The 18,479-nt window shown below is 31.8% G+C and overlaps 2 protein-coding genes across 2 annotated transcripts; one reads left to right on the forward strand and one right to left on the reverse strand.

Moving 5' to 3' along the window:
• Positions 1 to 6,763: 6,763 nt before the first annotated feature.
• Positions 6,764 to 9,020, forward strand: LOC112801737 (pentatricopeptide repeat-containing protein At1g33350-like). The gene has a single exon (XM_025844646.3). The coding sequence runs from the start codon at positions 6,961 to 6,963 to the stop codon at positions 8,587 to 8,589; it is 1,629 nt and encodes a 542-aa protein (XP_025700431.1). The 5' UTR covers positions 6,764 to 6,960; the 3' UTR covers positions 8,590 to 9,020.
• Positions 9,021 to 9,204: 184 nt separating this feature from the next.
• On the reverse strand, positions 9,205 to 10,338 carry LOC112801738 (22.0 kDa class IV heat shock protein). Its single transcript, XM_025844647.3, has one exon. It carries the CDS (start codon positions 10,022 to 10,024, stop codon positions 9,407 to 9,409), a length of 618 nt encoding a protein of 205 aa, XP_025700432.1. The 5' UTR covers positions 10,025 to 10,338; the 3' UTR covers positions 9,205 to 9,406.
• Between the last annotated feature and the right edge of the window lie 8,141 nt (positions 10,339 to 18,479).

The following is an 18,479-nucleotide window of genomic DNA, read 5'->3' on the forward strand; positions in this document are numbered from 1 at the left end:
ATCCATTGCCTCTTTCATCCTCACACTAGGCTGCTTCTTCCTCACACTCTTCCTCTGTACATTTACTTCCTCATCACTACTACTACTATCAGATTCTAATCCAGTTGGAGGGGGTTTGTAGGGTTCGTCTTCGGTTGTTTCATATCCATCATTGGAAGAAGGTGAATCTACCTCAACAACATCAGGGCCATATATTGGTTGACTAACATCATGCTCAAAGTAAATAACCAACAAATCCGACTCCACATTCTCCATCTTTTTATCACATATTTCATTGATTTCCTTATCCCCTTTCAGAACATGCAACCCAGACTCTAAATCAAGGGAACTGCCATCATACCAATACATCTGTTTGTAACTTGTATACCCTAAACCCTTGAACATTTCCTCCAAATCCTTGAAATTAACATAATCTATGTCTAACGGAGGAAATGTCTTAACACTTCCGTCGCGGTAGAACAATGCACCATCTTCATCCCTTTCAAACGAACCCCTATGATGAAAAACAGGGACTATTTCATATGACATCTATTAGAACAACAATGTGCAATAATTAGAAATTAATTAACAACTTCCATCACGCCTCATTTTAACATTTTAGAACATGCATGGGGTGATCACTAATCTAAATCATCATTAACAGTAACCAAGTTCAGAAAAAAAAAATGGAGCAACACAAGCTAACCAAGCTTCAAGACTCAGATAGCGACACTAACCTTAGTAGCGCCGTCAGTTCCTCCGTCTGCAGCACCGTCAACCCCTCCCTGTTGGAAGTCTCTGTCAGCTTGCTTGGAGGGAGACGTTTCGGTCTCTTAGGGTTTCTTCGTAATTTTCAGGATAGAACGAGGGTGATGTATGGTGATTGGGGTGTGCACAAGGGGGAGAATGAGATTTCACCCCAAACGAGCAAAATGATGCCAAGCAAAACGACGTCGTTTTGTTGAGTCTGCAGGGGCTTATTTGTCTACATGCTTACAGAGCAATCCACGTTTGATGATCCAAAGCCACGTCACAGATAGCACATTACACCTCAGCATTTTCCGTCGACTTTGAACGGAGAAACCAACTCAAGGGCTAATTGGTATCACGGAGTAAATGGATAAGGGCCGATTTGATAATTTATAAAGGATAGGGGGCGGGTAGTCAATTTTCAAAATGGATAGGGGCCGGAAAGGATATTTACTCTAAAAGTAAAAAGAGAGAAAATTGCATTTATTTATAGTAAGAGAAATGGAGAGAATATTTTTATATTGCTTCTGTGTTACTGTACGTCAATTCTTTCATACCTCACTATTTATAGAGGTAAAGTATGGACATTTTCAAACTTTATTTAATTTCAATTTGTCTTGGGGGCTTCATTTCTTCATAGGAAAAATCAGCCGCCCATAATGGTCATCCACATTTTTGAACATATCACAACACTCCCCCTTGGATGACCATTTAGGAATATGCCTCGTTAAAACCTTACTAAAGAAAACCCAGTGGAAAAAAAATTAGTGAAGGAAAAAGAGTACAATATCCTTTGTGATGGAGACTGCCTCATTAAAAACCTTGTCAAGAAAAATCTAACGGAAAAAAAACTTGACCAAGAAAAAAAGAGTACAGTCTCCCCCTCTTGCCGACATCATTTAATGTCTCGAAATCGGCGCATCCGAATCTCATGTACCAATCTTTCAAAGGAGGATTTTGGGAGTGACTTTGTAAATAAATCTGCCAGGTTGTCACATGAGCGGATCTGTTGGACATCAATTGTCCCTTGATTTTGAAGATCATGAGTGAAGAATAATTTGGGAGAAATATGCTTTGTTCTATCACCTTTGATGTATCCACCTTTAAGTTGAGCAATGCATGCTGTATTATCTTCAAACAGGATAGTTGGAGCTATCTTATGATCAATCAGTCTACATGACGACAGAATATATTAAATCAAACTCCTCAGCCAAAAACACTCACGACTAGCTTCATGAATTGCCAGTATTTCAGCATGATTAGAGGAGGTTGCTGCTATCGTCTGTTTCGTGGATCTCCATGATATAGCTGTACCACCATATGTGAACAGGTATCCTGTTTGAGATCTCCCTTTATGTGGATCAGACAAGTATCCAGCATCTGCATAGCCAACTAATTGTGACATGGATCTATAGGGATAAAACAATCCCATATCAACCGTTCCATGAAGATATCGAAAGATTTGCTTGATTCCACTCCAATGTCTTCTGGTTGGAGAGGAATTATATCTTGCTAGTAAATTCACCGTGAATGATATGTCAGGTCGCGTATTATTAGCAAGATACATTAGCGCTCCAATGACACTAAGATATGGTACTTCAGGACCAAGAATATCTTTGTTCTCTTCTTTAGGACGAAATTGATCCTTTTTCACATCCAAAGATCTTACGATCATTGGAGTACTTAATGGATGTAACTTATCCATATAAAATCTCTTCAAGATCTTTTCTGTGTATGTTGTTTGATGAATAAAGATCCCATCTTTTGTATGCTCGATCTGCAGGCCGAGACAAAATTTAGTCTTTCCAAGATCTTTCATCTCAAACTCTTCTTTTAGAGTTTTTATAATTGTTGAAATCTCTTTAGGAGCTCCAATGATATTTAAATCATCAACGTACACAGCAATTATAATGAATCCAGATGCAGATTTCTTTATGAAAACACACGGGCAGATATCATCATTCTTGAATCTGTTTTTGGCCAGATACTCAGTAAGACGATTATACCACATTCGTCCAGATTGCTTTAGACCATATAAAGATCTTTGCAATTTGACTGAGTATATCCCTTGCGAATATTCACTGGATGGTTTAGATATCTTTAGTTCTTCAGGGACTTTCATATAGATATCCCGATCTAATGAGCCGTATAAATAGACTGTTACCACATCCATTAAATGCATATGCAGTTTATGATATGCAGATAAACTGACCAAATAACGCAATGTTATCGCATCCACTACAGGAGAATACGTTTCTTCATAATCTATACCGGGCCTTTGTGAAAAACCTTGTGCCACAAGTCGGGCTTTGTAACGCACAACTTCATTTTTCTCATTTCGTTTTCTCACAAATACCCACTTATATCCAACAGGTTTTACATCTTCAGGTGTACAGACTACACGTCCGAAGACTTCACGTTTTGCAAGTGAGTCTAATTCAGCCTTCATGGCTTCTTTACATTTTGGCCAATCATTCCTTTATCGACATTTTTCGACTGATCTTGGCTCAAGATCCTTACTTTCATGTATGATATTTAATGCCACATTATATGCAAATATTTCATTGACAATTGTCTTATTTCGGTCCCATTTCTCTCTTGTAAAGACATAATTTATCGAGATCTCGTCATTTTCACTATTTTCAGGTACCTGAACGTCTTCTGGCGTTATATCATGATTTTGGACAACTGCAGGTGTCTCTACTATGTCTTTTTCAACAGGAATATTATTTACCTCTTTTCTCTTTCGAAGATTTTTATCTTTAGAACCGATAGGCCTACCACGATTCTGGCGTGAATTTGCTTCAGTGGCTACTTGTCCTACTGGGACATCAATTCAAATTGGAGCATTTTTCGCTGGTATATAAGATTTGGTTATCCTCATTGTATCGGAAAATGCATCAGGCAATTCATTTGCTATTCTTTGCAAATGTATAATCTTTTAAACTTCTAGTTCACATTGTCCTGATCGAGGATCTAAATGCATCAACGATGATGCATTCCAGTTAAGTTCCTTTTCAGGAAGCTTATTCTCTCCCCCTAATGTTGAAAATTTTGATTCATCAAAATGACAATCCGCAAACCGGGCTTTAAATACATCTCCAGTTTGTATCTCAAGTTACCTCACTATAGAGGGAGAATCATATCCAACATATATTCCCAATTTTCTTTGGGGTCCCATTTTGGTGCGATTAGATGGTGCAATGAGAACATATATCGCACACCCAAATATTCTTAAATGGGAAACGTTTGGCTGCTGGCCAAAAGTTAATTGCATAGGAGAGAACTGACGGTAACTCATTGGCCTCAAACGAATAAGTGCTGCGGCATGTAAAACAGCATGCCCCCAAACCGAGGTTGGGAGATTTGTTCTCATAAGTAAGGGTCTAGCAATTAATTGGAGGCGTTTAATAAGTGATTTTGCTAACCCATTTTGCGTGTGAACATGAGCTACTGGATGTTCAACACTTATTCCATTAGCCATACAATAAGCATCAAAGGATTGGGAAGTAAATTCACCAGCATTATCAAGACGAATTGCTTTGATTGGATTTTCTGGAAATTGTGCTTTTAATCGAATAATTTGAGCCAGTAACCTCGCAAACGCCAGATTGCGAGAAGATAATAAGCACACATGTGACCATCTCGAAGATGTGTCTATTAGGACCATAAAATATCTAAAAGATCCACATAGTGGATGAATAGGTCCACATATATCACCTTGAATCATTTCTAGGAATTCAGGGGACTCAAATCCAACCTTTGCTGGTGATGGCCTTAAAATTAACTTTCCCTGAGAACATGCAGCACAACAAAATTCACTAGTTTTAAGAATCTTCTGGTTCTTTAGTGAATGTCCATGAGAGTTTTCAATAATTCTCCTCATCATGGTTGTTCCCGGATGACCCAATCGGTCGTGCAAAGTTATGAACTCATTTGAGTTAGTAAACTTCTGGTTTACAATGGCATGTGATTCAATTGCACTAATCTTGGTATAATACAACCCAGATGAAAGTGAGGGTAATTTTTCTAATATAACTTTCTTATTTGAATCATGAGTTGTGATACATAAATACTCATGATTTCCCTCATTCATTGTCTCAACATGATATCCATTTCGGCGAATATCTTTGAAACTCAACAAGTTCCTTAGAGACTTGGTAGATAATAGTGCATTATTTATTATAAATTTTGTTTCTCCAGGAAACAAAATTATAGCTCTTCCGGAGCCTTCTATCACATTGCCTGAGCCAATAATAGTATTAACATATTCATCTTTTGGCACAAGATGGGTAAAATATATATCACTTTTGAGAATAGTGTGCGAACTTGCACTATCCGCAAGGCATACATCTTCATTACATATCCTTACCATTCTCTTCAAAAACAAATAATAAAATGAGTAGGATACATAGTTAAATTGAATACTTAATCAGAATTATTTTTTTAAGAAACACTATACATAAAATAATGTCATATACTAAAATTTTATTTTAAAATTTGACACATTTAATAATTTCAAAATTCATAAGCATTAGTATTTCATTATTTATGTACATCACATTTGAAGCTTAAATACATAGAAAATAAAACTTAACAATAAGTTCTTTACATTATTTATTTACATAGATACTTCACAATCCCACATATTAAACTATTCTATCATTGATCAAATGACCAATATTTCCTTCAGGATCCTCAAAGAAATCAGATACATCATAATGAGTGGTGGAGTTCTCAGCATCATTTGAAACAAAATTTGTTTCCTTTCCTTTGTCGTCCTTTTTCAAAGATGCATGGTAAAGATCGACTAGGTGCCTTGGGGTACGACAGGTACGTGACCAATGGCCCTTTCCACCACAACGGAAACACTTATCCTCTGTTGATTTATTCTGCCCGATATTCCTTTCTTTATCCCACTTCTGGTGAGATCCTCTCTTTTGAACATAATTCTTTTTCCTTCCATAATTCTTCTTATTATTAAAACCTTGCCATTTACCTCTTCTGGGGTAATTTGCCATATTTACTTCAGGAAATGGGGCAGCGCCAGCTGGGCGTGCTTCATGATTTTTCAATAACAACTCATTGTTGCGTTCAGCAACAAGAAGGCAAGAAATTAACTCAGAATATTTTTTAAACCATTTCTTTCGATACTGCTGCTGTAGGAGCACATTCGAGGCATGGAAGGTTGAGAAAGTTTTCTCCAACATATCATGATTAGTTATTTTTTCCCCACATAATTTCATTCGTGAGGTGATTCGAAACATTGCAGAATTATATTCATTTATAGATTTAAAATCTTGTAAACGCAAATGCGTCCATTCATACCAGGCTTGAGGAAGTATCACCGTTTTCTGATGATTATACCTTTCTTCAAGGTCTTTCCAAAGATCTGCAGGATCTTTTAATGTAAGATATTCATTTTTCAATCCTTCATCAAGATGACGATGAAGAAAAATCATGGCTTTAGCTTTATCCTTCTAGGATGCATTATTTTCAACCTTAATGGTTTCTCTAAGATCCATTGAATCAAGATGGATTTCAGTATCTAGTATCCATGATAAATAATTGTTTCCAGATATATCAAGAGCATTGAATTCAAGATGAGAGAGTTTCGACATAATGAAAAAATTATTACCTGAGTCTTCTTAAAATTTGATCAGAATCTTGTGCTGATAACGTGTTATAAAACAACTAAATAAATAAGAAAGATATAATATAAAATAAAGAAGTATTGATAGAAGACTCTAATATTAATATAATTAGCTCAATAATGATTTGTATATATATAATAATATTATATGTTGTAATGTGTATATATATATATATAAAGATAAAAAGAAATATTAAAAATAAAAAAAAAAGAAAATTACATTTGTTTATAATAAGAGAAAGGGAGCGAATATTTTTATATTACTTCTGTGTTGCTGTACCTCACTATTTATAAAGATAAAGTATGGACATTTTCAAACTTTATTTAATTTTAATTTGTCTTGGGACTTCATTTCTTTATAGGAAAAATCAGTCCCCCGTAATGGTCATCCACATTTTTAAACATATCACAACAATTAATTTTTTGTTTTATCTTTTAAAGGCTAATTAGTCTAAAATTAAAATTTTTAAAAGCCTAATTCTCACTCTACTCTTAATTGTAATTCAAGGAAGGTGAGTGTTACAGATTTCTTGAGATGGTGCTTGTTAAGTGAGTTATTGTAACTGAAAAGTGAAGGCATGGAATTGAAGCAGCAGCATAACAATCTAAACGAACATGTGCTATGGATTCTGGGGAAGTGCAAGAACCTCAACCATCTCAAGCAGCTTCAATCCTATCTCACCGTTCTTGGCCACTCCCAAACCCACTTCTATGCCTTCAAGCTTCTCCGTTTCTCTGCCCTCACTCTCTCCAATCTCCCATACGCTCGCATCATCTTCGATCGCCAACACAACCCCAACATCTACCTCTACACCGCCATGATCACCGCCTACGCCTCCCACTCTCACGGCCATGCCTCCGCCATTTCGCTCTTTCGAAAAATGCTCCTTCAAGGCGCGCCAAAGCCCGATCAGTTTATATACCCGCATGTTCTCAAATCTTGCCCTGAGGTTATGGAGCCACGTGGCACCGATTCCGTGCATGCCCAGATTGTGAAATTTGGTTTTGAGGAGTGGTGTGTTGTGGAAACGGCTCTTGTTGACTCCTACTCGCGGAGTTTGGGCGGTTTGGGGAATGCGAGGAAGGCGTTCGATGAAATGTCTGAGAGGAATGTGGTGTCGTTTACAGCTATGGTTTCTGGGTATGCGAGAGTTGGGGATGTTGAGAGTGCTTTGAAACTGTTTGGTGAAATGAAGGAGAGGGATGTGCCGTCTTGGAGTGCGGTAATTGCGGGTTGCACTCAAAATGGCTTTTACTCTGAGGGGATTAGGTTGTTTAGGGAGATGGTTGTTCTTGCTATGGAGGAGAAATATGAAAGTAACAGGCCGAATCAGGTCACTGTGGTTTGCGCGCTCTCGGCTTGTGGCAACACGGGCATGCTTCAGCTTGGGAAATGGATACATGGTTATGTTTACAAGAGTGGTTTTGCTATTGACTCCTTTGTGTTGAATGCTCTGGTGGATATGTATGGGAAATGTGGCAACCTCAAGCTGGCAAGGAAGGTTTTTGATATGAATTCTAAGAGAGGCTTAACTTCATGGAATTCGATGATCAATTCTCTGGCACTTCATGGCCAAAGTGACACTGCCATTGCCATTTTTGAGCAAATGGTTGAGATTGGTGGTGATGCGAGACCCGATGATGTCACCTTCGTTGGTTTGCTAAATGCTTGTACTCACGGAGGATTAGTTGAGAAAGGTTATTACTACTTTGAGTTGATGGTTCATGAATTTGGCATAGAGCCACAGATTAAGCATTACGGCTGCTTGATAGACCTTCTTGGCCGGGCAGGTCGACTTGATGAGGCGATGGAGGTTATCAGGGGTATGAGCATGGAGCCAGATGAGGTTGTTTGGGGTTCTTTACTTAATGGATGTAAGGTTTATGGCCGCATGGATTTAGCAGAGTTATCAGCTAAAAAATTAGTTGAGATTGATCCATATAATGGTAGCTATGGTATAATGTTGGCTAATATATATGGGGAGTTAGGAAAATGGGATGAAGTCCGAAACATAAGGAGGACATTGAAGGAACAGAAATCTCATAAGACTCCAGGTTGTAGCTGGATTGAGGTTGATGATCAAGTTTATCAGTTCTATTCTCTTGATCTATCAAATCCAAGAGCAGAAGAGATACAGAGTTTCCTGGAAAGTCTCATTGGTGTTAGAAATGAAGTCAAGTCCAAATTGCAATCCTTAACCTCATAGCTTTTCAAATTTTCCTTGCTAGATTTGAGAGAGAGAGAGAGAGAATATAGGCAATATACTACAGAAAATAGATACCATTCATTTAATTTAGAAAAGCCAATGCTGAACTGAATATTCCTGGTATATACGACACAGACATGGTTATGCAAAATTGTTTGGCGCAGTTATCCTGTGTCTAGGATCTTCAAGATTTATCAAGAGAAAAGAAGAAAAGAACTCTGCATTAGGTTTGTTCTCTCTGCATAAGGGAAAACACTAGAGAGGTGTTGATGTAGCATTAGTGTACAGTATTTCATCTAGTACTCGTGTCTCTCAGATGTTCAATTAATTCTTTTGGTGGGTGAATGATTGGGTTACTAATTCTTTTGTGACTCTTGTAACACATACAATTTGTTGAGAGGAATTAAAATTTCACCTTATTTTTTGTGATATAAGTTTGTCTCTCATGCGAACATAACAGAATGTTTTCACTTCCATACTGCAAAAGGTTTTGTTGTTAAATAGCTGCATTATATTATTATTATTCAAGAACAGAGACTGGTATATCCATTCTCATTTTTACACATCTCTTGGTAAGGTCATTTTTCTTCCATGAACATTGCTAATCAAGAGAGGTTAAACAATGAGTTTATAGTAATGGATTATTTATTTACTCATATCAACACCAGTATCTTCGGTACATGAAAACAACCATAATCCTCATACTACAACTCTTTCATTCACAGCACAAAACCAAACTGAAAACCATTCTTTATATATTCATTTACTCATATATTCGGAACCAAAACATGATCATCATTCATGATTAGCAGTTATTTCATAGCTCCTGTTTGGTTTCATTGACGTTGATTTGTGCTGGTTTCTCACTCTCCCCTGCAATGCTCACCATTCTTGGACCTTTGATCTTATCAGGTGACAATTTTTCCAGTGTCAGAGTAAGCACACCATTCTCTAGCTTAGCCTTCACAGATTCCAAGTCCACATTCTCAGGCACCTTGAACTGCCTCCAGAATTTGCCATAGGATCTTTCAACCCTGTGCCAGTGTTCCCCTTCCTTCTCCTCCTCTTTCTTCCTCTCTCCACTTACCCTCAGAACCCTGTTCCCTTCCTCCACTTCAATCTTGATCTCATCTCTGTTCAACCCTGGAACATCAAGGGCTATAACATGCCCTTCTGGTGTCTCCTTCCAATCTACCTTTGCAGGTGTCATCATCATTGCCATGGGTGATGATGGATCATTTTTTCCAAGCTCAACTGGGATTTGCTCAAGAACACGAAGTGGATCAAGGAAACGATCTGTCCATAGATCAACCAAGGGGTTTATAGGACGATCTGTTAATGGATACAGATACCCTTTTACTTTATATGGAAAGCTAGCAAGAACAAGAAGCAAGAACAATAGCAGCACTCCCACATTCATTTGTTGTAGCCTCATTTCTGTTTATTAGATTTTAGCACTCAAAAAAATGTGGAGAATCAGGTGGAAATGTGGGGAAATAAAGTATAGGTTGTGATCAAACTATATTGGACTATGACACTTGGCTGTTTGTATTCTTCAACTTTTTGGAATTTTGATGCCTCACTAGAAGGTTTAATGTGTATATGTAGAAGATGAAGCATGGTTCTTGAAAATTCTATGACACATGCTTCACTCGGCATGGTAAAATGGAAGCTTTCTTCTGGTAATGTGTAGAGATATTGAGAAAGTGCCAACCTAGGATGATGACATGTTATTAAGGATGATGCAAGAGTTTTCCAACATGTTCCAGATCCTTCTTCTATGTAACTATCTTATTTATGTTTATACTTTATCAACTTCCCTCCATATTCCTTACAAAATCAGCATTGGAACTCTAGAAGTCTCCTTTAATATTTAATCTATGAGAGCTTCTTTATATAGCAAATAGTAATGATATTCTCTAATAATAGAAAAAAAAGGTAGATATAATAAGGATTACATTAGAGGGAAATTTTGTTCAGTCAATATTATTTAATTTTTAATTTTTTTTATTTTAAAATTTAATCTTTAGGTATTAAATTTTCATCTCTAAAATTTTAAAATGCCTAAATATTGAGAACTAAAGAATAATTTTATTATAATAAAAAATTAAAAGTTGGTTACTATTAAATAATTAAAAATTAATTCTCTACACTTATACATATTATAAATAGACGAAATAAAGTAATGATAATCTTTAATAAAAAAAATTAGTAGTGTTATTGAAAAAATGAAATAACGAGTTATTTTTATTTTAGAATTTAGTAATTCGTTTTATAACATATTAAAACAGAAGGAACGTAAGAGTTTGATGTTACTTGCCAGAGAAATAAACAATTCATCAAATTTTTCACCTATTATTTTTATTAAGTCTCTCTTATATACTTTAATTAATTCATCATGTAATAATATAATAAAAATACACACTATTAGTAGTTCAATTTATAATTACCCTTTACCCCCTAAAGAACACAATTTGAAAAGGATCCTTATCAGTGAGAATTCAACGCCTTGCATAATGATATAAAAACTCAATCATCACTTAATTATTTTTATAGACCAATCATGTTACGATTATAACAAAAATTAATTACCTGTATAAAATATAAAATAAACACTGAATGTGTACAACATTCAACTTATCCCATGATACTAAAATTTTGCAAGCCAATAGATTCAAATTTCAAAGTTCAAACACAGAGTCTATGGTGTAACTATTAATCATAAATGCAACTAGAACCAGATCAGAAAATACTGTATCAATCCCCATAAAAATTAAATTATCACAACCAAGCTTTCTTATTTAACAAGTTTAATCACCCATAACATACACGTGATAAGATTGAAATTATAATTTTAAGTTGTTATGTTAAATTTTATTTTAATTATAATAATTTAATTAATAAAAAAATAACTTGTATGTGTTGTTTTTCTTTTCTTAATATAGTGTTAATTGTATTAACTATAAAATAGTTATTTAATCTACTTTTTTCAATAAATCAGGCATATATACTCAATATGACCATAAATAATCTAATAATACTTAAATCTACCAACAAAGTTTTATATGTTGATTTACTGTGAAATAAGAAAATATCAAAATCAGCTCAAAATGAAAAACAAATTAATAGAGAATCCTAATGCAGAAAGTTTTGTAATAAACAATAAATAATTTAAACCTACTGAATAACAATTCAATACTATCCTTTGATACCTGCAAAATATATACATAAAACAACACTGTATCAATGTTTGTATATAAAATTATATGATTAACGTAATTATAAAATTGTTTGTCAAGAGAATAAAATTATACGAATTTTAATGATAATTTTAATATTCTCAAACTATTAATGTACAATAAGAATTCGTCTATTAGTTCCTAGAATTTTTAAATTTTTTTAAGTGATAGTAATAAATTTTAATAAATAAATAGATTTAGTAAGACATTTTGTTATTATCTTTTTATTATAGGATCTCAAAAACTTCTCTATATACTACATTCATCGTGCAGTTATCTTCCAAGTGTCCATGATCTTGCAACAGCACTCGCAGACCATCTTTACTCGTTACCCTTGATAACGCAACATACAATTGATCATGGGTGAAAACTGACATTGGAAGGTAAATTCCAACTTTCGATAGAGTTTGTCCCTAGGACATATTTATTGTCATTGCAAATGACATGATAATTGGGAATTGTCTTCTTTGAAACATGACCGGCAATGTTTCATTATTTGGAATTAGATTCAGTCTTGGGATAAGAACAATACTTCCAGCTTTGTTACCAGTTAAAGTCTTGCATTCTATCACATGATTTCCCATTCTTCTAACTTGCATCCTCGTTTCATTGCACAAACCATTAGTTTGGTCTATATTCCGCAGCAACATAACAGGAGCGCCAACCTTCAGAACCAACTTGTGTGGTGGTAGACCTGAACAATTTATTCCATTTAAAATTTCCGGCGAGAAAGCATCTAACTCAAATTCCATATTTGCCTCTTCAGCACACACAGAGTCTGAACTTAAGTAGACTCTTTCTTGTCCAAGTAACCCTGCAGTCATCTTGTTGTTGACATCAGTGACACAATCCAAAGTTGGTGCAAAAATTGTTCTATCCTTAAAATAATTTTCAACGGATAAATTGGATAACATATCTGGATACACGAAATCAATGAGGTCATCCAAAGCTGTCTCAGAGTTCTTAATCAAAATGTCAGATGGTATATGAACGATTGATTCACCATTTGTTGTATCACCAGCCAAATCATCACCAATTTTGAGTAGCCATTCTGCAAAATTTCTGAGTTCTTGTATGTTGTTATTTTCACCTAGTGACAATCTTATGTTTTTTGTAAGCTTCAAAACCTTATAGTTATGCCACAAATATGAAGAATTAATAGAAGACTGAATTATATCTTGCCTTGAGCCTCTGGAAATCATAGATAAAATTTGTCTAAAATCTCCTCTAAGAACAATAACTTTACCTCCAAATGGCAAATGAGCATTATACGAATCTGAGCACCTTAAGATGTCTCTGAGGCATTTGTCAAAAGTTTCATAACAATACTTACTTATTATTGGAGTTTCATCCCATATAATTAATTTGGCCTTGGATATTAACCTTGCAAGAGGACTTTCCTGTTTAATGCTACACAAAGAATCCTTATTTATGGCCAAAGAAATTTTAAACCTTGAATGTGCAGTTCTTCCATTAGACAACAAAAGTACAGCAATCCTACAAGAAGCAACATTTAAAACTATACCTTCTTTAGACCTAATTGAGCATGATATAGTTGACCATAAGAATATTTTTCCACAACCACCTTGACCGTATAAGAAGAAAAGTCCACCCATATTACTGCTAACAGCACCAATTATTTGATCGTATGCAAATTTCTGCTCATTAGTTAGTCTTTTTTAATACCCACTTAGTTCATTCGCAAGAGCATTAACGTCAAAATAATTGAAACAATTGACTATTATGACTTATATATATATATATATATATATATATATATATATATATATATATATATATATATATATATATATATATATATATACTAATTACAAACGATATGAATTTTTAATGAAAATACTTGATACTAATAAAAAAAATTATATAAATAGAAATTATTTAATTTCAATTTCAATTTCATATAATAAAACAGTGGTTTTCAAAAATTATAGAATCTTTTTTTAACATATGTATTATGCCATACGTATAAATTATACGGGTTATTGTATAAATTCATATATATGCATAACAAAACAGTTTAATATTATATATTTTTTACATTAATTATATGGCAATATTTTAAAAAAAGAGATAAAAGAAGAGATATATAAATATGTATAATATTATTGTTATATATAAAGCAGTTTTATATTGCTTTAATTATAGAGACTTACTATAATTATATAAAATTTAATTTGAGAAAATAATTTCCTTTATCATAAATAATATACTAAAACTGTTAGTATATTATCTTCTTTATGGTTAATTGAATTTATCAATGATTTTTCCGTGTAAATCGTTATTACCCAATTTTTAATAACTACTTAATATACAAAATTTGAAATTAAAAATTGTTATTACTAATTTAATTAACTGGTTAATTGAGTAATAATTGTCAAATTATTAAGGTGCAAAATCATTAACTTACTCAATAGATTTTCATATATTATTTATATTTCAAGTAATAATTTGAAATTATATTATTTACCTAGTTAATAATACTATTATTAATAATTATTTTTTGCATTGATTTTTAAATCAATTATTAAATAATTATTTTTGTTAAGATAATTGTTTATAAATTATTTCAAATTATATTTTGTTAAGATATAATTATTTAGATTATTACTCATGGCACGGGTATAATTTCATTTTATACCAATTAATCAATTATAATTATATGACACAGGTATAATTTTAATTTTATCTACCGATTATTGGCAAATAAGTTTTATTCCAATTATAAATAAAATCTGTTTTTATTGGCAAATAAATTGTCTTTAGGTCAACGATTTAATATATGTGTAGGTTTATTTTTTGTCAAATATAATGAAAATACAAATAAAGAAATAAAGGATAAAAATAAACTTAATAATATCTGACAGTATTTTATTTTATTAAATTATTTAAAAATAGCACATCCACAAAAAATAATCGTAATATATAAATTGAGGCAATAATTTAAAATTCTATAATTATAATTTAATCAAATACTAATTGTAAAACCAAATTACCTAAACAATATTGAACCTATTTTAGTCCTTAGTCACGTATAGTATAGAATCATTCTTGTAACGACAACCAACTGAAATAACATCGTAAGTTTCAATATTTAGAATTCGTGCAAAATCAGACCATCCTCTTGTTAGATAAGCTTCATCATTCGCTATCCATGCAGTGCGGCAAGGTATAGAATTGCCACACCGAGAAACCAAACTAACTCTTATTTCCCTCAATGGCATTGCATGCATGTAAAAGAAAGCTGATAATTTCTGAAAAAAAATCAAAATATGTTAAAAAATTATTCTAATAACGAACAGCTTAAACTAAGAAAATTTAAATATATTACCAATTGTTAAAATTGCATATCTGAATTTGTCATGAATTTAGCAAACTGAACGCTTACAACCATGTAGTTGGAACCCGAATCAGTGAAGACAACTCGATGAAGTATTTTATGGATGTGATGCATTGTAAATGATTGTGGCAAAAGACAATCGAACTGGAATATTAGACGATAAGAATAACTTAGAGTAACAACAAATAAAAAATTATCAAAAGAATAATATAATAGAATAAATATATAAAAAAATATTATAAAAAATTATAAATTGTACCTTAAAAGGATCAACTTCAATAAAAAAACAAAGAATACGTTCTTATTCTATGAAGTAGTAAAAAAACACTAAATATAAAATTATGAATTGACTCTCAAATTTAGATTCATGTACCACAGGAAAACACTATATATAGACTTTAATAAAACAAAAATAAATATATAAATTACTTATTATTAAGGTAATTTTTTAATAATGCATTAAATTTTGATTTGATACAATTATAACGAAGATATGTTTCTAAATTAGTATAATTATATATTATTCATTAAATATTAATTACAATATAATTATATTAAAGATATTTTTTATAAAATAATTTAGAAAAATTATTTGATATACGTGAATCGGATAACAAAGATTTTTTATTATTATCATTAAAATTATTAAAAGTATTTTTAATTAATAATTGATAAGTAGTTTAATAGTGCATTAAATATTGATTCGATATTATAATGAAGATATGTTGCTAAATTAGTATAATTATATATTATTCATTTAGTATTAATTATAATATAATTATAATAAAATAATTTAGAATAGAAAAAAAAATTTATTCGTTTTGGAGAAAAACAGAGGCATGAGAGATCGACACGTCACTTTTAGTAGTTGGGAGAAAACTTAATTTTAGTATATTAAGGAGATATGATCACCAACAGTTCTCTCCAAGCTAGCAGAATGGAATTTTAATAGAATAATATAATATAACTAAACTTAACGGTTCCAAGAAATTAAAAATAAAAGTTCCTCAATGAATTCTTGCCAAGTTATAATACTATCTGCAGATGGAAATACAGCATACATGCAATAAGATACAGGGTGTTAAGTCAAGAAAAACCTCCCTTTGAGTAGGAATAAACTTCCATGGCATGCCATAAGCAATATCAGCATTGAACTGCACCATAATTTCCTGATAAAAATATAGTAGCTCAAAGCCAACTTCTAAAATAATTAATGTCAACTTTTCAAAGTAAACTTCTAAAATAATTATGTATCAGACACACAAGACACAATATATTATATTGAAATCAGTTTTTGCATCTTATATTATGTAACACATACAAATAAGCTGTATTAGTACTAAACTATTTTTTTTCATCTTTGTTTTGAAAATATAAAGAAAAAGAGCACATCCTGTTTCCACTTCCAAAAATAATTTTAGCTCTGCAATCTCTGTCTTAGTGGACATTTCATTTCACTGTCCAACCTATAAGTGATAAGTACAATAAAACAATTTGCAACGAGTAAAATAAACAAGATAATCATAGTAAAATATCAAAAAATTAAAATAAACAAGAATAGAAATATAACTTTTGTGTTTTAGTTCAAATTCTAAAAAATTTAAATTTTTATAAACTTATGAATGTAAAACAAAATATTAAACAATTTCTAAAAATTTATTAAAAATCATCATTTTACTCATTAGCATTTAAAAAATTATTACCGAAACTTTTGATATTAAAAAAATTAATATAAAGTATAGCCCTCCAAAGTGACATAGAAGTTAAAACTATAATTTTTTAGAGTCAGAAGTAATCGATAATTATACAAGATATAATAACCAACTATATTTATACGATATGTAATTTGAAAACTAATTAAAATACTACATAAATTAAATTATTATTTAATTTGTGAAATTAAGTATAAAACTTATTGTTTTGATGACGTTATACTTTGAAAAATCAAAGCAATAATTTTGAGTTAATACTTAAGATTACTTCTAAAATTTGACTTCCAACTCAATTTAGCCCTCTAATTTCTAATTGAGCAAAATTGTACCCTAAAATTTATAAGTTCTATTTTCAACTTTTCATTCATAAATTTATAAAAAATGTCAATTTTTTGGAATTTAAACTAAAATAATAAAATACAAAAGTTGAATTTTTATTCTTATTCATTGTAATTTTTTTGATATTTTATTTGAATCTAAATGAGAGTATCTTTTTAATTGACAAAAATGTTAATACTATGTATTAATATTAAATCAAATCAACTAAATTCAATTTATTATATATATAAGTAAATCAAATCAAGATTGATATAATATATATAATAAATCAAATCCAATTGATTCAATTTATATTAAAAAATATAAATTGAATTTAGTTTATTCGATTTACATATATTTAGGACATACATGTAAACTAATTCACTTTAGACATTAGTATAATTTTAATTATTTTACGGTGTGGACCCTCTATTATATCACACAACTCAATTTCGGATATCTGAATTAGCAAGGAAAACAAATCAGAACAAAATCAGACAATTGTCCATTCAAGTGGCAGTGCAAGAAAATGATGATAGCCCTACCAGAATTTTGGTAGTGCTCAACGAATTTGTTATTCTGATTTCCTCTTTTACTAAGAATAGATGTATTGAAATATCCATTTTGGGTAAAGTTGGTGTGAAGGAATCTTGAGTGAAGCTTTTCACATATAGACTTGGACGGAAAAGTTTAGGAGACAGCAGTTTTATTGAATTTTGGCCAGCATATAACCAGCAGAGAAAGATGAGCCATTGGATGAAATTTCACACCAATCTCACACCATCAAATCATCATTAATGGCTAGTTGATGGCTAACAATCACAAAAATTACTGGCCCCTAACATTGTTCGACTTGGACCTTCTCCAAAATTTTGTGAACCACCAGTGAGAATGGGCAACAAATGTGATGTAATATTTTATATCGAAGACGACAGCAATGAATTGGCTTCTTTTGATGTCATCACGAAAAAAAATAATCCACAATATTAATATCAAAACAAGCATGTTTGGTACATGGATTTATAAGGAAAGTCTCTTCTCTTTCACGAAAGAAATTAATTGATTAGTAAATATACAAATTTAAATGTAAGATATATTCAAATGGGGTGTGGAAAGAATATGTAAACTATCTAAGATGAAAACTAATTTTAATATCTATGTTGGTAGTTAAAATTGATTTGATAAGTAATTTGTATTACATTCTAATATTTTGAAATGGTCAATTATGTTTCATATTTTAAAAAATACGACTCTTGGTGTTAG

The sequence above is a fragment of the Arachis hypogaea genome, chromosome 5, assembly GCF_003086295.3.
Source record: "Arachis hypogaea cultivar Tifrunner chromosome 5, arahy.Tifrunner.gnm2.J5K5, whole genome shotgun sequence".
Lineage (NCBI taxonomy): Eukaryota > Viridiplantae > Streptophyta > Magnoliopsida > Fabales > Fabaceae > Arachis > Arachis hypogaea.